The 20,281-nt window shown below is 42.8% G+C and overlaps 1 protein-coding gene across 1 annotated transcript in view; it reads left to right on the plus strand.

The window, feature by feature from the left end:
• LOC109486865 (prolactin-releasing peptide receptor-like) overlaps positions 1 to 16,482 on the plus strand; it is a 31,140-nt gene extending 14,658 nt beyond the window's left edge. The window contains exons 2-8 of the mRNA XM_019790774.1: positions 2,868 to 3,032; positions 5,439 to 5,681; positions 13,625 to 13,783; positions 14,232 to 14,432; positions 15,120 to 15,320; positions 15,749 to 15,867; positions 16,360 to 16,482. Coding sequence (XP_019646333.1) covers positions 2,949 to 3,032; positions 5,439 to 5,681; positions 13,625 to 13,783; positions 14,232 to 14,432; positions 15,120 to 15,320; positions 15,749 to 15,867; positions 16,360 to 16,438 — 1,086 coding nt within the window. The 5' untranslated portion in view covers positions 2,868 to 2,948 and the 3' untranslated portion in view covers positions 16,439 to 16,482. The remainder of the gene's footprint in view (positions 1 to 2,867; positions 3,033 to 5,438; positions 5,682 to 13,624; positions 13,784 to 14,231; positions 14,433 to 15,119; positions 15,321 to 15,748; positions 15,868 to 16,359) is intronic.
• Positions 16,483 to 20,281: the final 3,799 nt, after the last annotated feature.

A 20,281-nucleotide genomic window follows, 5' to 3' on the forward strand; every position in this document is an offset into this window, starting at 1 on the left:
TAGTTAAAAAAAATACTCTACCCCTGACTAAACTCCCACCCTTTTATAGAGAAGTGGTTCTAGCCTGGCAGAAACTTGGAGGGGGGAAGGGGGATCCTGTGAAAATATACGATGATAGAATATGGTCAAACGAAAATTTCAAGATAAAGATTCGCAAGGAAAGCCATATGATATGGATCAATTTATGCAAAATACCTATTGAAAAGCTTGACACCAAATTTTTATACTCTCTTTGTCTGTCTACAATTATCACTATACCTTCCTCCCAATCTTACTGGGACAGTCTTTTCTCGAATCTTAACTGGAAGAAAATATGGGAAACACAAACCAGAAGATTAAAAGAAAATAGATTAAAAGAATTCAACTTTAAATTACTGCATAAAATACTTCCTTGCAAGTTTTTATTGAACAAATGGAAAATAGTTAATACCCTAGGAACCATATACAGTCCCAAATGCGACATTTGTAACCAAGATGAAAACTATGTTCATATGTTTTTTGAATGTAAAAGGATCAAAGTACTACTGGGGGGGATTAAGGCACTTGCTTTCAGAAAATGATATTACTATAGACACAAATACGATAGCTTCTGTACTATTTGGAGATAATTTTTATGTCACCTTAGCAAAATATACAATTTATGTATCTTGGATAGCATACAAGGATCATCCTGAGTTATTTAGAAAACACAATGTGCTACATTTGTTTAAGACATTCACTCATGATTACTATTCAGAATGACAAGAATAAGACTCTCTACTCTGTCTCTGAAAGAGAAATAAGATAAGCACACACACACAAAAAAAAAATGTTTTATGTTCGCAAGACTCATGTACTTCATTAATTTATTATGCTTATATGCTGACATATTATTTGTAACATACATGTGGAGAGAATAAAGTGCCGTGGCGGACACGGAAATAGTAAAAAAAAAAAAAAAAAAATACGTCTGTTTGGCAAATTCCTTGCACCTACGCCAAACGATGTGTATAGTCAAAAATCAAGTGTATTTGCTCCGACGTTTTACCGCGGATAAAGCGCTAAGAGCTTTGGTTACTTACATGACTGTTAGTACTTAGGTGATTTCCTCGGATTCCTTTTATATCTAAAGGTTCACTCTTGGGGAAGATTGCGTCCGGTACTTCCAGCGGCTTTTTACTCAAAGTTCTAGGACAGAAGTAATGAATGGAAAATAAGATAAGAAAGGGTTGACCCTTGGCTTGTACATACATCTGGGAAGGCCTACCTCATATTGCGTAAGTCTCCAACACCTCCATTATTTGTAGCAAGTCTGAAGTAACAAAATGGCAGGCTTTTAAGTGGGACATGTAGCCCTATGGCCCTAGGGGCATATCAGAAATTTGTACAAATCATAGCAATGAAAGCTGGACATCGAGGTAAAAAGATCCCAAAATCAAGTAACAATTATGCTATCAGCTGGATATGAAAATCTAGCCAGTTTTGCTTGAGTAACTGTTACTTTGGCATGTCTTTTTAGATTTTCTGAGCGTATGTCACACGTCACAGTTTTTCGATGTCGGGGGCTAAGTGGGCCTCCTCCACCAGAGAAGCCTGAAAGGGTTGCTAAAAGCTCGGGGAAGGCAGAATAGTACTTTCTGGCATAAACCGTTTGGAGGGTGGTAAAACGATCAGGAATATTAAATGTAGATATCTATAAGTGCATATCAACATTTTGCCGCACAATGCCGGTAAGACTAAGAGGTCGCTAGTACAGCTGATCCAGATTTCATGACAATCAGCCCTAGAGCAGGTTGACAGAAAGGCCACATTTTACGTCACACACACACTGATGAAAGTCAGGCTCCCAGCGTCTCTAAGTCTGGACTAAGTACGGTCCACTTTTGTAGGACAAGGACGGAGTACATGGCAAAACAACATCATAACATTCATATTTAACCCGCTTCTTTATTCTTGCAACAGTTGTACGCCCTAACTTGTATTCAGTAGTGGTTTGTCAAAATCATTAGCTTATAATAGTACTTTAACAGTTGGTAGTTCTAAAGTTTTCTCATACCTTGGTGGGAATCCCCGGGAGATGCAAAAACAAAATGCCCTATTTTACGAGTCATTTATAATAATTTGTGTGGGGAAAACCCCATTATTACCCGTCACCTTGACTTATCAGATAAACGCCGTGAAAATGAGAAATTAGTATATTCGCCCCCCGTAAATTAGTATATTTGACCCCGTAAATTAGTATGTTCGACCCCGTTAATTAGTATATTTCACCCCGTTAATTAGTATATTCGACCCCGTAATTGCACCATAGCGGATATAAGCCAATACCAGACTTCGGGAAGCCGCTAGAAAGAGTAGAAATTGGCCAAATAGACAGATGATATGACAGGAGAGTTGGGCGAGGCTGAAAGAACAGTTTCCCGCTCCCGAACTGTATTCTTAGTCTTAGCTCGTGTACACACACGTCTCTCACAAGGGTGTTTCTTCATACAGTAAATGCGCTTTCGTATTGTTATGTCGTATGTGTTATGCAGTATGGATGCCAAGTACAGTGGATGTTTGGTATTCATACAGACAACCACAAAGGCGTTGTATTAAAAAAAACACAAAATGAATCTAGGACGTCGTCAATAGGCGGAGGAAAATCACAAAACCATTTTATTGAAAGGCCGTACGGTCGGCTGGCTCCGCAAATAAGAGAGGAAGAAAACACTTCACAGCACCAGCGCAGCCGCTGATTGGTGGAGGACAGGCCCGCTGGACACGCCCACATTGGTCTTCTGGTGCCGCTTCGCGGATTGCTCATTTTCGGAGAGACTGGCGAAGAAGCGAGCACACGCGAACACTGCTCTCCGGCTAACACAGGGCGATGTTCCTTCTTCTTCCAGGTCTGTGACGAACAGCTTTTTTTGCTGGGACCCTTTCGGTGTGCCCTCTGCTCCCGCGGGGAGCACTGAAAGCCGTCAGAGATGGACGAATTCATCAACGAGACGAGCTGGAACGACACTGATGTTTTCAACAACGGGACCGAGCGACTCTTGGTCCCTCCACAGGTAAGAGGCTTCTGTTGGATTGAGAGTAGAGCAGGTTGATATGGAAGATAGATCGTCAGCAATCGATATTTTTATGGTAGTTAGACAGTGAATAAACCTTGGTTTAATCTTTTAGTAGTCCTTGTCATCTCTTTGCCCAACTGTATGGAAGCTGAAAACGTTAACTGACTATGTTTGAATGAAGAAGAAACCCTTACCCGCCGATCGACATACGGTGTGCTCTAGTCTTGTGCTTGAAACAACCTGTTGTTCGCCCCGTCGCTCAAAAAAAAAAACATGTACACGAAAGCACACGAACAAACCTGTTAGAAAGACGACTAATATCCATTTCCAGGCCTAGTGGTTGGTTCATTTCTCGCACGTACTTCGGCTCCCAGTAGAAGAATTGACCGCCTTCATTAAAAGACTTCTTGGTCAAAAGACGTCGCGAATTCCTTGTGGTTATTGTTTGAAGAAAGAGAGTCAAATATCACAGAAGGTGGAAGCTTGCTGACCTGTACGTTCGGAAGAAAAGCAAAGCTGTTTGAAGTTCGTGGTACGGACACATTTGTAATGGTGTTGATCTGGTGTTGATCTATATCATGAGGAAGATAACAAAGCCACGACAAAAGCAAAATATCTATAATCTCCATTGATATCGCTGTTAGCATGACAACAAACATGAAGAAAACATACCATTTATTGACCACCTTTGATTTTGTGTCAACAGCTCCAAGGAGAAACATATGTATCCCCGTAGACCCAAACCCCCGGCTGAAACCAAATTTTTGCTCTGGGCCCGATCAGAAGTCCCGGTATAAGGCTAGTCAGTATCTGTCCGGGCCGCGTATCTCCGGGCGGCTCCGTTACATCCCTATGTGAAACTATGGCTTTAGCTTTGGTAGACCCGTTGCACGCGCTCAAAACGGCGTACTCTCCAAGCAGAGATTTGGGTTTGAGGTTATTTTTGGCGTGCTTTTAGGCTTTTTTTATCGGGTTTTCTTTTTTTTTGCACTGGTTTGGGTGCAAAGAAATTCCAGTGCAAAAAAAGAAGAAAGCCTCTGCTTGGAGAGTGAAAACGGCGTACAAAAGAAACGTCATACTTCCGCCTCAAACCACGTTACATAAATCGTACGATGCACCTTCGAAGTTTTTTTCTGCAACGATATCACCGTTGCGTGATAAATTCGAGAGAAAATATTTGCATTGGTCTGAAAATGAAACTATTGTACCGGTTACTTCTCAAGATTATATACGGCGTACAAAGATAATCATCATATGTAAGAACACAGACCGCCGTGCCGGTCACGACGCCTCATCATGTTCGACTGCGTAGATAAATGTCACATAATTAATCAAAAGATAACCGGCAGTGGTTTTTATCAGAATCAGAAAGGGATGACACGGTTGTGTGGGAACTGAATTTTTCAGATGTTGTTCGTCCGTCGTTCTCGACGATAGAGACCATGCCAAGTCGTCTGTGTCCGGCTGTGGCTCACTAGTCCTACAAATATGTGTAATTTTTCAGTATGATGAAGATCACAGCCTTACGGCATTGTTTTGATCTCTCATCACCTTGTATGCACCTATATATATATAGCTAACTAGTATTGAGATTTGCTGTCCGATATCATTTCACGAATATGAAAGATATCGACTTTTGAGTCTCCCACGGCATTGCGTTATCTTTGATGTGCATGCGTTGAGACTATCTAGGGTCGCCTAGGCCACCCACATAGAGCCCGTTGCCTTTCAACTCAAGATTACATTTTAGATATTGAAAATTACCCACGATAGTATCAAAACGTTGTAGCGATTGTAGAATATGGCAGGGAGAAGACAAGAAATGTTTTCTCTAGTGTGAGTTGGGACTTCAGTCACTTTTAGTCAGATTATGTAGCTTTAGCTGTGTGACGTGCAAGTACGGACACGACTTTAAGGCGCGGTCACATTCGTCCTGGGTCGTAGAACGTTTATGATCTCGTACAGTTTTCAAGCAGACTGTGACAGAACCAACCGCCGAAAACAACCCCCGACTACCCAACATCTCTGGAACAAAGCTGAATTTTCCAGGACACATGCGGGGCTACTTAGTGTTCCAAGAATTATCTCAATTTGCGATCCGAATGTGCACGTGACCGTCCCTCAGTCCTCACTTACTTAGGGACCGGTATGAGCCGTATGATCATTGTACATACTGGATACATTCTTGCATGTGTACGTGTGATGCAAAATTCAGCTGCCTTAGGCTCTAGTCGACGGTTGGTCTGTAACAGCCTGCTTGATACGTAATCCCACGACATGAAAATCTTACGACCACCAACACCGTATGTGACCGCGACGTTATGGACAAAATCTGCGTCAGACTATGTATGTACATGTGATCCGTACTAGTTAACAACTTCCGACCCCCCTCCCTCCCTCCAGTACCCCGGAGTGTTGCTGGTCCAGAGTCTCAGCCCCCTGCTCATCCCCATGTTCGGCGCCATCGTGCTCGTGGGGGTTGTCGGGAACGTGCTGCTCACCTACGTCATCCTCCGCAACAAGAGCATGCGCAGTGTGACGAACGTCTTCATCTGTAACCTGGCCGTGTCAGACATCGCCACCTGTGTGATGTGCATCCCCTTCACCCTGGCCTACTCACTGGAACACAGCTGGTACTTCGGAGAGGTCAGTACAGTCCCGCACAAGAAGTAGAAGATTTCACATCTCCGTGAAGTATTTAGAACTGTTTTGTTTCATTCATATTTGGGAAATTGTAATTCTACATATGCATGTTCGCACTGGTTTCCATAAAGCAATAGACACGAATATCGCAGCAAACTGAAGACAGGAAATGGGGGAAGCTTGAACCATTTACTTCCCATCAGGCTGTGGGGAGATCATTACCCCTAACCAACCTTCCGGTCAGTCTGCGGTTACACCATTTCCCCCTCACTTCCTGTTACTCTACTGTACATGCATGCCCGTAGCCGGGGTACGGGGGTTCAGAAGAACCCCCACACAAGCTCAAAGGTCCAAGATTTTTCATTAAAAAGTAACTGGAATGCTAGAAAAACTGCTCACTTGTGTAAGTGTCTCTGATTTATCCTTTGAAATTCTCTCAAATACGCAGGAAATGCCATTTCAGAAGGTACACGTTTCAAAATTTTCCGGGAGAGCATGCCCCTGGACTCCTCTTGGAACGCTCTCTGGTCCCTCGGCAAGTAGGAAGACCCCCACCCCATCAAAATCTTGGCTACGGGCATGGAATGTGTTCAAATAACTACATACACAGAAGAGCAATCCATTCGTTCTCAGCAGTGGTTGTACAGTTAGAAGTAATAAATGAAATTTTGCTGGAGAAATCGCGTACAACATCATACATACGTACATTGTACCAGTTCAAATCCCGTCATTCATCTTGAGAAGTATGACGTTATCGCCAGGAATGACGATATCGTTACCAGGAGACCATTCCAAGCGATGCACAGTACCGAGATTCCCGCCAATTTGATTTGCCTACTAGCCAAATATTACACCTTCACACAAAAAGGTACACATGATTCAATTGTATCCATTGCGCGCATGACGAACCCTGTGTAGCTTCAAGTGATTGAACCTTTTAAGCTGTCACAGCACCAGCACATATATCCACATCTTACCGAGGATCGCGGCGGCAGTTGAAGTAAAGCTGACGCCTACGCGTATACGTGTTTCAAGACGTTTGGTATCCCGATAGACAAATTAATCGTACCACGTACCTGCGTCACGAGCGAATTAGTTCTCCTAGACTTCACTTGACAGTGGATGCATAATTTGTTAATTGTCTCAGAAAGTTAGGCCCTTTTCCCACTAGGATAAAATTTGATTCGGCTTCGAGCCGGATTGAGCCGGATCGAAGCCGGATCAAAGCGAATCAATTCGGCTTGATCCAGACAATTTAACCTAGTGGGAATGGGGCCTTATTCAATCAGAATTTCAACCATTGCCACCACGACAATTTAGTTTTACCACTTACGACTGAGAGACAAAGTTTTGGATTTTATGTCCCAGCCAACACTTTAGTAAAGTCTGATGAACAGAAAATATCCAATTCAGCGGACCAACAAAGTTATGAAAAACAGCGGGGTTCTTCGAATTCTGAATAGGTGCCAACTTCAAAGGAATGACTGCAAAGCGTGCAGCTAGAAGGTGCAGTTTCATGAATGAGTAAGAAAACCAACTTTTTCGGTGCAGACGATCTTTTGCCTGGAGTCCAGTCTTGTTAGCTTTAGTCCGCTGGGCAGCGGCTGTTGGAAGTGGAGTAAAGCTAGCAACATATAGACACGTCAATTCCATTTAAACATTCCTCGGTGACAACAGTATCTGCTTTGATACATACCGCTATCCCAGTAAGTCTATATCAATAGATTTGCACCGATGGTGTTCCTAAATCATCTTTGTCAGCCGTGAACTGAGATATTGTGCTCGGTGTTTCTGTTTGTCTGTTTGTGACTTTGTCTGTGTTTCCGTAGTTACTCATTGAATCTGCATGCTAGGCACGTCTCACCAAAGGGTGATAGGAAGTCGCACGGGACACTGAAGCTGTCAGGGAGAGTAGGTCGAAGGTTCCAGAATGTGTCAACGGTTATCTCCTTTCCCTCTTTATGTCTCTTTAATTTCCTGCTATTACCTGTTGCGCCTTACTTAACTATGGGAGCCAGCAGTTGGGAAATGTTTTTCATCTCCCGAAAACTTTGAAGGAGGATAACTCCAGAATATTCAGTTAGTTTACCAGACGTTGTATGGAACAAGACGACACATTTTCTACAGAGCTCAAAATCCCTCAAAATCCAACCCTTCTTATTAAAGTACACGGATCAACATGACATGTTCATTATCGGCCTTACAAACTGGCAGCGCTTCAATCAAATGCTTTCCATTTAAATTGCATTCAAAGTATCTGATGAAACAGGTATTTGAGAAAGATATAAAAGTCGGTTCGTTCAATTCATCACCGCCAAGACGTGGCGAGTATAGACGTCCTGGATCCGCCTTTAATCCTCAAAACTCACGGAAATTAAAGAAATAACTATTGAAAGAAACCACTCGGGAGTTGTGTATATTTCCACGGCATTACGGAAGATTGAAAACGCTCTCAGGTGAACACCTCCAGGAAATCTAAATCACTTTCCGTCTACTTGGAATGGTGATGAAAGCTCTGCCCGGGCATTCATCTACCTGTCCAGGATCACTCAAGTTCCCTCCTGTATCTCTCGACTAAAGCAGAACCAATCCCCCGACTCCTTTCGTAACGCATGTACGACTCTGAAGGTGTTCTCATGGCGGTGATCCTACTGGCGTCTCATCGATCAAGCGATTATCCCACGTGCCCGCCATCGTTTCATTGGTAGTTATAGAACTTATGCACGGGTCTGTGAATAATACGTATATGCAGGGTTCAATGTGTATGGTAGTTTGCCTCTTGGCCTACCTCTAAGTATTTCATCAAGCAACTGGGCGGGCGTACCGCCCGGTAAGATCTTAAAATCTGCTACAACATTTGTTGGGTGATCACCATGCAGCAAATTGATGTGCTCTTTCTCGACGTTTTCTGTCAGACTATTTTGACCGTATCCAGTTTTACTGGTAATCTGAATCTGAATACCTACCGTGTACATAAAAAACATGAATGACCCCTTACAAAGGTTTTCCGGACCCCTAATTCAAATGCTAAAGTAAAAGAAAAAGTCTACCTAACGATGCAATAAAAATGAACCCCAATGAGGGCACAATCAGCAGGAAACTGGCTGAAGCCTCTCGTTATGTCGATTATAGGGCAGCCATCATCATCTAAAAGGTCCCCTTAACAAGAAGGCCCATTCACAGGGTGGAAGCTCATGTTTCTTTACGTGCTCTTTGGCTGAACTTTGTGTCAAATAATCCGTCCCGAGAGAGAAGCGCCAGGTAAGTGGGGGAAACGCCGCCTATTTATGCTGAACCCGGATTATAAGGTCCTGTCCCCCGCGTACCAACCTACCGATCTGTGCAGGCCAGCCGTACTCATGCCGGGCCCACCACATTGACTTGGCCTTGAACAAACATATATCTGAAACTTTAAATTCGAACAGAGAAGACCTGCGGGATGCCATGTGTAACAGCAGTATTATACTAACTTCAATGGAATAAAGCTTGTACGTACATATGTAGTGCTTGTTTGTAGAAACTTTGAGGCAATCAGAACTCATTTTGCACCTGCTCTGACTCTACTCTGTACGTTTTTGCATCATGTTTAAGTCAATGTAACCGGTTGTCATTGATTGTATAGGTCAATGACCGTGACAAGTGGAAATACGTTCAATTACATGACCGTCTCCTCATTACGTTTCCAAAGTAGATAAGATCGCTACGATCCCTTCAATCTATCAGATTATCTACGTTATAGGTCCATTTCGATCTAAGGTCGCGGATCCATAATTAACACCCCCTTAGTTTCGACGCCCTTAAGCCCGTGACCGCTGAAGGATCACACATTTGACAGATCGCTGAACGAATTTCATAGACATAGAACGGTTCCTGTGCCGTGCATCATATTCCAAGTGTAAAATCAAGGGTCACACACGTATCCAACTCTCAGCGACCGGCGTCTGATGGAAAGAGAGCATTAACTAAAGCACCGGCCGGTCACATACATCGTACAATCGACATTAGGGTTATTTTTCGCGACGACATACGTTGGAGATTGTAAATTGCATCCAAATTTACTCCGTACGACATGATCGTCGCGCAAAAATCCTCGATATGTTCGTTAGACGTTGAGTGTGGCCGGGGCTTGAATAGTCGTAAAATGGTGCGTGAAAACGTGGACCTGATGGTCCTCCGGACATGGATCCGTAAACTGATCCACCGAGGTGCAGCAGCAGGTTAACTCAGTATCCACATCCGTCAAACGCGCAGAAGTAGGCGACGGGATGGATGGTTTCTATGTTCCCATCTAGCTCTCCGCCTCCGCGGAAGGATATACGTATAGTGCCAGTGACACCAGTATTACTGAAGTGACATTCGGTAATACATCACTCCCGGAAGCAGTGTCAACTTTACGCACTTCTGCCGTACATCATGCCAAGGGTCTTGGTAGTCGTTGCAGCAGCTATACAAAGCCATACATTGCTACGGGGGGCTGTTACGTCTCATCAGCCTACCCCCTGAAAAAAAAGGATTTTTTTTCTTTTGTCGTAACGTGATATCTTCTGAATAAACCTTGAGGTGATAGTTCTGCATTTGTTAAAAGTAAGTATTGGACTTAAGTTGATGAGTAATGACATTATATTCATGCCAATATGATCCTGGAAAGAATCTTGTACGTGTTTTGAAACTAAATGCAAACTTAACTAAGTTTGCGGACAGACATCTCTGCAAAGTGATAGCAAATTTGCATTGAACATCACTTTGAATCTATACTAAAAGCTTCTATGCACGCCCACGCACTCTCTGCTTGCAGAGGCAGGTTTCCGAGAACTAAAAAGATCCACGAGGAGATCCCCATTATGGCTCTTATGAGTCGAAGGATTATTCCCCGGATATGTTATTGGACAAAACACCTACCGTTGATTCTTACTACCTCGTGCGCGTGACATTTAACATGACGACCGCTGATCCGTAGGTAACGCTACCCTAGTGACCTCGGCAGGCCGCTGGGGAGAGAAGGCGGCGCGCTATCCAGCCACACAGGTGTGGGAGGTTGTAGACAAAGGGCTCGTGCTTTTCTGTGGGATTGAGATAAGACATAACGACCCTGGGCTTGCCTTTGGTAGGATTTGGTGGGACTTAGGCCTTAGGGCGTGCATTGGGCCTGCAGTGTTGGCCATCTCTCTGGTACGCTTTTGCTCTCAACGTGATTGACGTGCGTTTCTTTCCCTGGCAGTTTCTCTCAAAACGCATTATAGTCGGGGTATCACTGCGAGTTCACATTCATCTTAGGCTGTTGTTGTAGAGTTTTCAAGCAGCCTGTAACAAAATTATTAAGGATATGAGACGGCTTTTTTTACGTAAGAAGATGGTTTTTACGGCACATGCTCAGCTATCCCTTCGATATACATGCATTCAATGATTGTACGACTAATGTGATCGAGCCCTTACCTGGAGAGTACGGCCATAAAAGCTAGGTTTAGCGAGCCACTTACCAATGCCTTAATGGCCCTTTCACAATTCTGTGTGTCTTTATATTGCGTACGAGTTACGTGCAGAGGTTTTTTTATACGCAGCCGTATGCACAATACATACGTTATATGCACTTTAATCGTTTTGTGTAAATTTTATGAACGCACTTAGGCCAGGTGGCAGCGTATCCTTTGGCAGCGTACGTTGTTACGCAGGTCATAAGTTATAAATACGCAGTGCATCGGTCGAACACGGTACGAGTATAATTCGTTCGCGGGGGTTACGTAGTTCACACGCAGCGATACGCCGATCTGCACATGGACCTGCACCTATAGCTATGAGCCGCGTACATTGGACGGATACACAGCGTACTTGAAGCGCAAATAAAATGCATGCTGAACGAACTTATGGGTTCGTCTTGCGATCGGACAGTGCATCGTACTTTTTTGTAACGTATGACAAGCGCATAGATAGCGTGCGTTCCGAATAGCCAGGGTAAACTAGTCAATATAAACTTAAAAGATATTCCAAGACATTGTGTAGACGGTACGTGTACACCTATCTGCGCCTAGGACATCTCATGTGTCATATACATGAAACAGTTACATCACAATTCAGAGACAACTAATCATGATAATATAAACGGCGTCGCTCATCATATCGTTATCTGAACAACCGAAAACGTTTATGTACCTTTGTATGGAGCTTTTCGGCACAATGCCAGTGACATAGTCTTTGCTGATTTGAATTATCGCAACAATTTGGCACAAAATTACTGAACACCATGCTACAGGCTTTAAACTAGTAGACTGGTAATGAAACTACTGCGTGAGGCATATCTTGCGTCAGTCAATTGCGTCAGTAAAGTATACCGGTGGGGATTTTAAGCTATGGTGGTAATTGGTAGGTAAATTGCTCAACGGGTAATCAATGACACTGAATTGATTGCCCGAGAAGCTATCGATGCAAGAGGCATGTCATTCGCGTGGACTGAAGCTTAAAATTGCATATCGCAACGGTCCAGTCCCGGTCACAGATACCGTGCCATGCATCCGCAATTGAGATTTTTTCCGCGACGTTGTAGATTTCAGAAGAAATGGGTGAAATAGTTTACAAACTTCTCAAACCCACGACGTGCGGCGATATCGTCGCGGAAAAAAACTGCATGATGTACGTGATCGGAGCCTAAACTGCCTACATATCAGGCTTATTATGTTTACCGAAGAAAAACATACTGTTTTTGCACAGTTTCTTCTTCTTCTCCAAACAGTGACCTGAATGACCTGACCAATGTTGTGTCTGTTACCATGGTAACTAGTGTTGGGTTACATCATGTTGCAATTTTATAGCAGGAGGGATGTAGACTTCTATCTGACCATATATAGGAATGTGTTTGAGTAAGAATTAACAGAGCAGATCATATGCGAAGGTAAACATTATGCATTTGCCCTTCAAATGCTACCTTTCTAGTATTGTTAATCTTTCTGTACAGTTCTCTGGCTTATAATTCGCATGTTCCTCTATTCATCTTACCACCCTTAGCGCCATTTTTCTCAATACCTACTCTTAAGGCTAACTGATAAGTTCCATTGCCAGGGATTATCTGTGCAAAGTGATGAAACATTTGGTGGTGGTGACTCTTAAACGGAGTCGCAACGGCCTAAGCAATCTAATAAATATCTGAAAGATATGATTCTGGTAAAAATAAGATATATTTTTTTTGGCAATTAATCGTGTTTATCGTTATAAGACTCGCATCAATCATTAAGTACGTGTAGTTAGCACTTGTTATCGATGCCTAGAGAACTTGACTGATAAGGTAAAAACACTTGAAAAGATCAACGTGTACTTGAAGCGATCGTCATCCCCGCCTGCACTGCTTCACAACAACATTAATTGCGTGGTGCGGTCGTTCGCCGCTCGCAACTTCTAGTGGAAAGGGGTTGTTTCTGATAGATACATAGTGAAGGGCTGGGGATGTATATGAATGGTGAGGCTGGGTCCGGTTGATGTAGTGGTAGTATCAATGGAAGGGTTGTGTGTCAATGGAGGTAATATACGGTTTCTACTTGTTTTCTTGTGCCAGGAGCGTAGGTAGTGTTTCTTGTTTTATAATTGTTAAATAGGAAAGATAGCATGAGCGCTAACCGGTATTTAAAGAGCCTAATGCCAACAGTTTTTAAATATGTAAAAAGTACGCAATTCAGCCTATGGCAGCGACATGCCACTCTGGAACCTGTAAAGTCATCCACAACATCCCACAGAAGAACCTTCCTACCGGCCACAGTACAGCTCTGGAACTTCCTCCCACAGGACATTGTAGCTATTAAGGACAGACATAAATTTAAGAGAAGTGTTAACCGCCACCTCAGTGGTATTGAACAGCGCCCTTGTGACAGCTGCTAAGCTGAGACTGGCAATGCATAGATTTAAAAAATGTACTTTACCTGATCAAAACGATCGAATAAGCCATTCATTCATTCATTTTGTAGGTGATGTGCTACCTGGTGTTCTCCCTCCAACCCACGTCTGTCTACCTGTCCATCATGACCCTCACCGCCATTGCCATCGACCGCTACTACGTCATCATGTACCCCTTCAAGCCCCGGATGTCGATGCGGACCTGCGCCACCATCATCGGACTGATCTGGGTAAGTCCGGCATCGCAAATTCTCACCACCATTCTCACCGACATCACCAAAACAGAAATATTCACAGAGAGAGAGAGAGAGAGAGAGAGAGAGAGACAGAGAGAGAGAGACAGAGAAGAAGAGGGAGACAGAAAGAGACAGAGAGACTGAGATAGAGAGACAGAGAGCGCAAGGGAGAGAAAGAGGGGGGCAGAGAGAGACACAGACAGAGAAAGACAGAGAGAATAGTGCAGATATTACACTTGTTGTACATATACAGTGGTATTCATTTGTCATACATTGTATCAATTACAACTGTCGCGCAATAAAGTGGATTCATTGCTTGCTTGCTTGATTTATTGATTGCATCTAACTTCATATCTTTCAAAGAAATTACAGCAATTGCATTGCAAACAAAATACAAACTAACGCAGAAGCCACAACAACCGTTTCTTCCCGTTCTCCCCAGGTGGTAGCGGTCGGACTATCCCTGCCTGTGGGCATCAACACCCACTACCTGGACTTCACTGAGATCGGCCTGGACTTCTACGTGTGCAAGGAGAAATGGGACGAGAAGAAGCAGCAGATGATCTACACCAACACCATGTGGGTGGTGCAGTACTGGCTGCCCCTGCTCATGATCTCCGCCGCATATGCCAAGATCGGACACGTGAGAGCTTTGCCTTGTTAACGACATGGACACATTATATGTTCGTCGTACGATTTTGATGTTGCAAATTTTCAAGCACGGTTACAGAAACAACTAAGCACAAGGCTCTAAGACTTTCCGTAACAAGACAGCCGAATTTTGTACCACATATCCACGACTGCCTATGAATGGCTTTAGCGTGCGATAATGGTAATAATCTTGCCACAATCTTACGATGAATGAGACAGGTCCATTATAAGTGAGGTGTGGAATCGTGATAGAAATTATTCGCCGAAGATTTTTTGGCTAAATGAAAGACTGAATGCACGTCGTTAGATAACGTTGTACCTAGGTTGTAAGAACGTGCCAATCATGTGTATCCATGCAGTTAATCGTTTACAGTCGACAGATATATATACCCTGTTTAGTATTCTCTACGGACCGGCTTAGGAGTGTTTTACCGGTCCCAGCCACATGCACACAGAGTAAATGCCTTTCTTTCTTGCTGCTCATATTTCCTTCTGGCCTTTCTGATTACCGTCGCCCAATATGCAAAGGGCCTGGGATGATCTAGCTACCGGCCAGGCTAAAAGATGTAGGGCAAGTCCAGCCAGACAATAGCAACAGCAAAAAACATGTGGATTTGTAGGGCCCTTGCAGTGATACTCTGATTAAAATGTTAAAGTAATGAATATTTTCTCGCTACAGAAACTGCGCAACCGCGTGATGCCGGGGTCAATGACCGAGCGTCAGCAGGAGGAGCAGAACCGGCGCAAGCGCAGAACGAACCGCCTGATGATGAGCGTGGTGGTGGCCTTCGCCATCTGCTGGTTCCCCATCAACATCTTCAACGTCATCAATGACGTCAACATCGACCTTATCCACGAGAAGTACTACAACCTGATCCAGGTACTAGCTCATGCTAGGGTCATTAGCACCGATCAGCACTAAAAGTTATATGAAGAAGCCAATAGCTAAGAAGCAGAGGCCACTGTTATTTTTTAAAAGACCACATTTTTACTGGTAAAAAATCAAGCAAATTTGTAAAATGTAGTTACAGATTAACAAGGAATTGAACAATTTATAATCCAGTAACCCTTAATGTACACAAGTGGATGGGATGATGGGAATGATGCCGACCTTAGAGTGTGGATTCCAATGGCATAATTTGCACATCAAGGAATACTTTGCTTGATCAAAGCAATAGGAAAATTTAGATTTTAAGGTGGAAAATTGAAGGACACCTATCCACTCACACATTACAAGTGTGATGAGACGAGTAGTCCTTGAAGAGCAGAATTTCACAAGTTGTTTCTCGGCTGTCCTGTTGTTGCCAGCTGCTGTGCCTGTGGTTCGCCATGCTGTCCTCCTGCGTCAACCCGTTCCTGTACGCCTGGAAACACGACTCCTTCCGCAAGCATCTGCGCAAGACCTTCCTCAAGACCTACAGATACCTGTAAGCACTGGTTCTTTGTGTCATAATCTGGAGAAGAATAATAACTTCATCTTCACAGCAGAAACTCTTATCGTACAGTATAATAACTCAACCATAAGCAGCACTGATATCTGTCCTTGGTGCTGAAGTGTGTGTTACATCCTTTCGAAGTGGTACTGAAAAAATTAGACCGATTTTTAACAACAAAACCACTGGCTGTTTGTTTCTTTTCTTTCTTTGTTTTGCATAACTGATAAAGTGTTTGTGTTTAGACCTATGAACAAATAATGGATAGGAATACCTGTCACATATTTGGTTTATCGTGTACGTAGTAGGTGCATCGTCCTCCCCCTTTATAAAATGAGATATAATCGTATCATGTTGGGAGCTTTACGCACCATCAAGAGAGTGTCAAACACACAGACATACACTTTTTGGATGAAATGGTTTTATCTGTTTAAGACTGTGAATCTATGGTGTTCACTTTATGACCAAGAAATTTATTTTCTCCAGGCGAAACCAGGACCAGAACCAGGTTCACCCCCTGGAGCCGTGCGGCCCGGACACTGTCGCCTCACAAGGCCCCAGCTGACTAGATGTGACCAACGTCAACACCTCCATCACGTACTTGTAAGAGCCCGGATGTTCCAGTCACATGACCAACATTTTTCCTCACGTTCCCGGATGTGAATAAGTGTATCCGAGGAAGCATGTCGGCAGCAGGCACTGCGCCTGCGCGAAACCCGTAACGCATTGTGCATGTCACTTCGACAGAACGCCTCTTATAATTATAAGTTGTATACGCGTATTTAACGGTGCATACTCGGTCCGTTGCGTTGTAGTACTAAAGTGCGCGGTAATGGTGACGAAAGAGTTTTCAGGGTCCAAGTTCACATTCCTTAATTGCTTCGAAATGATATCAGATACCAACATGGCTGAAAACTGTAAGTAGTGTTTGGGGGATAAAAATTGATTTTGGCCTTACTACCTACACATGCCGTCTTTAGTTCACAAAGCTGTGTCAGAAAATATATTGTCTGCAACGCATCTGGTCAGTAACGGGAAAAATTCTGATGCAACGTTGACCAAACGTCCAACGAAAACTGTGGAAAAATCCGGGTTCCGCGCAGGCGCAGTACGATTTACCCGACATGCTCCCCGAGGACAATGCCCATGTCTGCCATTACATGGTTCACAAAAAGTCCACTCAAAGTCACACAAAGTCAAGGTCACAGACAACGTTATAAGTGCCGCATTTCAAGTTCACGCGCACTGCAGCTGAAAGCATACCGACGATAATTAGTTATTACATAGCCAAATACAGAAATATTTATAGAAATGATTTGACAGTCCGTAAACATTATAATATAATCTTTGCCACTTCTGAACAAACAATATGTTAAAATGTGAAAGCACAAAAATGCTTGGGCTTGCGTGACCACCATTTCCTGAAATTACGAAAGCACTCATTGGTGGTTCGCGTCAAAGTAACGCAAGTCCTATGTAAAGGAAATCTTAAAGAGCCGTTCCAGGTTAATGATAACGGTGTAAAACATGCACGATCGAGTTTTACACTCCGGATGTTAAGGCGTAAGACCTGCCTGAAATCGACTGCTACATTCTCACCTGGAATATCTCGGTGTGACACTGGAAGGGAAGGTTCCATGTTCCTCGTTGTCGTGTTTTGTCGTGATGCTTCAGGGGCGGAGGGATATGTCACCTCCGTGTAATGTGGTTCTATTTTCGGTGTGTTTGTTTCTCCGTTTGTTCACCCGTGTGTTTGTAGTTCTTTTTAATAGAGTAGAGACACGGGGAGGGAGGGGGAATGGTGTAATCGCTGGCTGACATGAAGGGCAAATTGGTAGTTCTAATGGTCTCCCTGTAGCCTGGGGGAAGGTGTCTCGCGCTGAAGTATAAACTGTGTAGGGAATGCACGGGGGTAATGATAGACATTGAACAGATTCATTTTACAAAACATTTGGTAAAATTCAACAAAAAGTCTGTTGCAATTCATTTTGTATTCATTGACAATCTATTGGAAAATAACCACCTTCCGATTTTAATGCTTCTTTTAACTAGGAAGGAGGGTACCGAATGTGTACCTGATCCTCTCGTTTTTTCGTAGCATCTCGTAATGCCGGATGGCAGATACGTTGCGTAAACCTGTACATATAATGTGTATAAAGTTGCTTTTCTTTGAGAGATTGTGTAGTGACGACGTCAGTATTCCGTTTAAGTGTCAACAATATCCTACTTCTGGACAAGTTGCTTATGTATCTTATAAATGAGTGTTAACGTTCAATTTATGAATACGTTATGAATAACAATGTTCTTAAACGTGCTGTATATCTGGATGGAGAAACACTACCTACACTATACAATACTTCACAGTCGATTTTAATCGGAACAAATCAGATCTTTACATGAAGTTAGTCATAAGATGATCTCACAATGATTTTGTGTTGCGGTTCATATCTCTGTTGGCATTTAAAGGTAGACTCAAGTGCAGGTATTCTGGTATTTTCTGAATCCCCACAAGTAACTGTACTGGCAACTTGGCATTGATTTTGGACTAAGTAGCAGCTATATCATGCGGCATCAATATTCTGGTAACCTCCAAGTATACCCTCCATATCATTTACAGCCATGGCCAGGTGTAATGTACATTGTATTATTTCGCAAATAACCATTGAAAAAACGGGGACTCTGATCTTGAAATTACTTTTGCAATGCGTTTCTGGACATTTGTTTGTCAACTCATAACCTTAGCAACTCTATTTTCCTTTTTTGTTTGGCAAAAAAGTGACTTTGATTTCTGACCGTCATATTATTGAACCGATAATAAGATTAAAAATGCTGCCCTCAACAAAAGCAGGCACTGTTACGAAATCTAGGGGTGATGTGAAAATAAGGTTTGTAATGTGTGAGATGTGTAGCAATCTTCCGCCATCTAAATTTTCCTCTTACTTTAAGCAAAAAAGGGGCATGGCTCTCCAGCAATATAACTATCCCGTTGGAATCCATACCAAGGAACTTTAGTTCAATTCCTTGTTAATCTATAACTAAGTTTTACAAATTTGGTTATTTTGAGAAATATAAATTTTTAGACAATAACACTGCCATTGAGTCTGCCTTTAAAGTAAATTCCAGTGAAACGCGCTGTATAAAACGTACCTGTATAGTCATTTATGTACATATAAAGGATTGGTATATAATAGATATAGTAAAATGAAGGTTTGCGTTGGTTGTCGTTGGCATTCGTATCGATGTTGTTATTGTTATTGTTACAGCCCACTTTTGTTAGATGGATTGTGTCTTGGTAAATAGTTCATGTATTGAGACATAGCGTAGCTTCATCGTACGGTTTTGAGGTATTAGTGCTCATATTCTCAAAGGTACGGAGAATAATATCAAGGAATGGGCCACCATGACAATACGTAAAACGTTTACAGGAACAGAAATCCGAGAAGGGTGTAGAGTCGTCAGATCACCACCTGTGATGACCCAACGTAAATAGTATCACGTTGTAAAAGTCAATGAGACGTGCGACGTTCCAAATGACAATGGGCTTGTCCTGTGCCTGCTGATGATTTCTATATTATATATGTTCTATATCTATATTATTATTTTATGTTTGCTAAGATGTGATGACTGTGAAGAGTTATGTGGAGTGTTCTATCAGATCTTAATAATACCCAAGATGCACACCGCTAATACATGATAAAGTAGTTATGAGAAAGGCAGGTCTCAACCTAGCTAAGGCTTATTGCCTGAAATGTACGTAAAGTGTCGGCGGCCAAAACATTGACAGAATGATGTGATAGATCTATTGAATAAAGTAACTATGTTGTACAAATTTCGTATCGACACTCATTTGTTCGCTTTACTGTGTGACGAGATGAAATACTAGATGAAAGGCATCTAAAAGCCCCCCTCCCCCGGCATTGCCCAAGGCTTGAGATTTGAGTTGTATATGCATGCCTGGGCAATCTCCTCATCATTACAGTATTTGGCAATACTCCAATGCATGCTAAAATGCAGAAGACCTTGCGCGAACTACACCTAGCGTTTACAGATGAATCAAGTGATATCGATTGTTAAAATGCCGTGCCGTCCCGAAGTCCATAATCGACGTTTTCCGTGTTTTAATGCTGTTCTTTATCTAAACACAGGACAAACCATACATGGTGGTAGGCACTGGACGGAACCTTATTGCAAACAAGAAATCTGGGATTTCAGATTTCCCGAAAGTATTTTGTGTTTTTGTGAAATTCAAGTTCACAGACGTGAGATTGTAAGATGTAATCTAATCAGGTATTACTGAATTCCTCCATGTACTGCCCACTTACCCCCACCCGGCGGGTGCTGGGACACCTTCAGGCGTGACCTCCCTTTCAATCAACTGTCAAAACCACACACACCCCGACTAACTATG

Source organism: Branchiostoma belcheri, unplaced genomic scaffold (genome assembly GCF_001625305.1).
Source record: "Branchiostoma belcheri isolate BF01 breed outbred unplaced genomic scaffold, Haploidv18h27 scaffold83, whole genome shotgun sequence".
NCBI classification, from domain to species: Eukaryota; Metazoa; Chordata; class Leptocardii; order Amphioxiformes; family Branchiostomatidae; genus Branchiostoma; species Branchiostoma belcheri.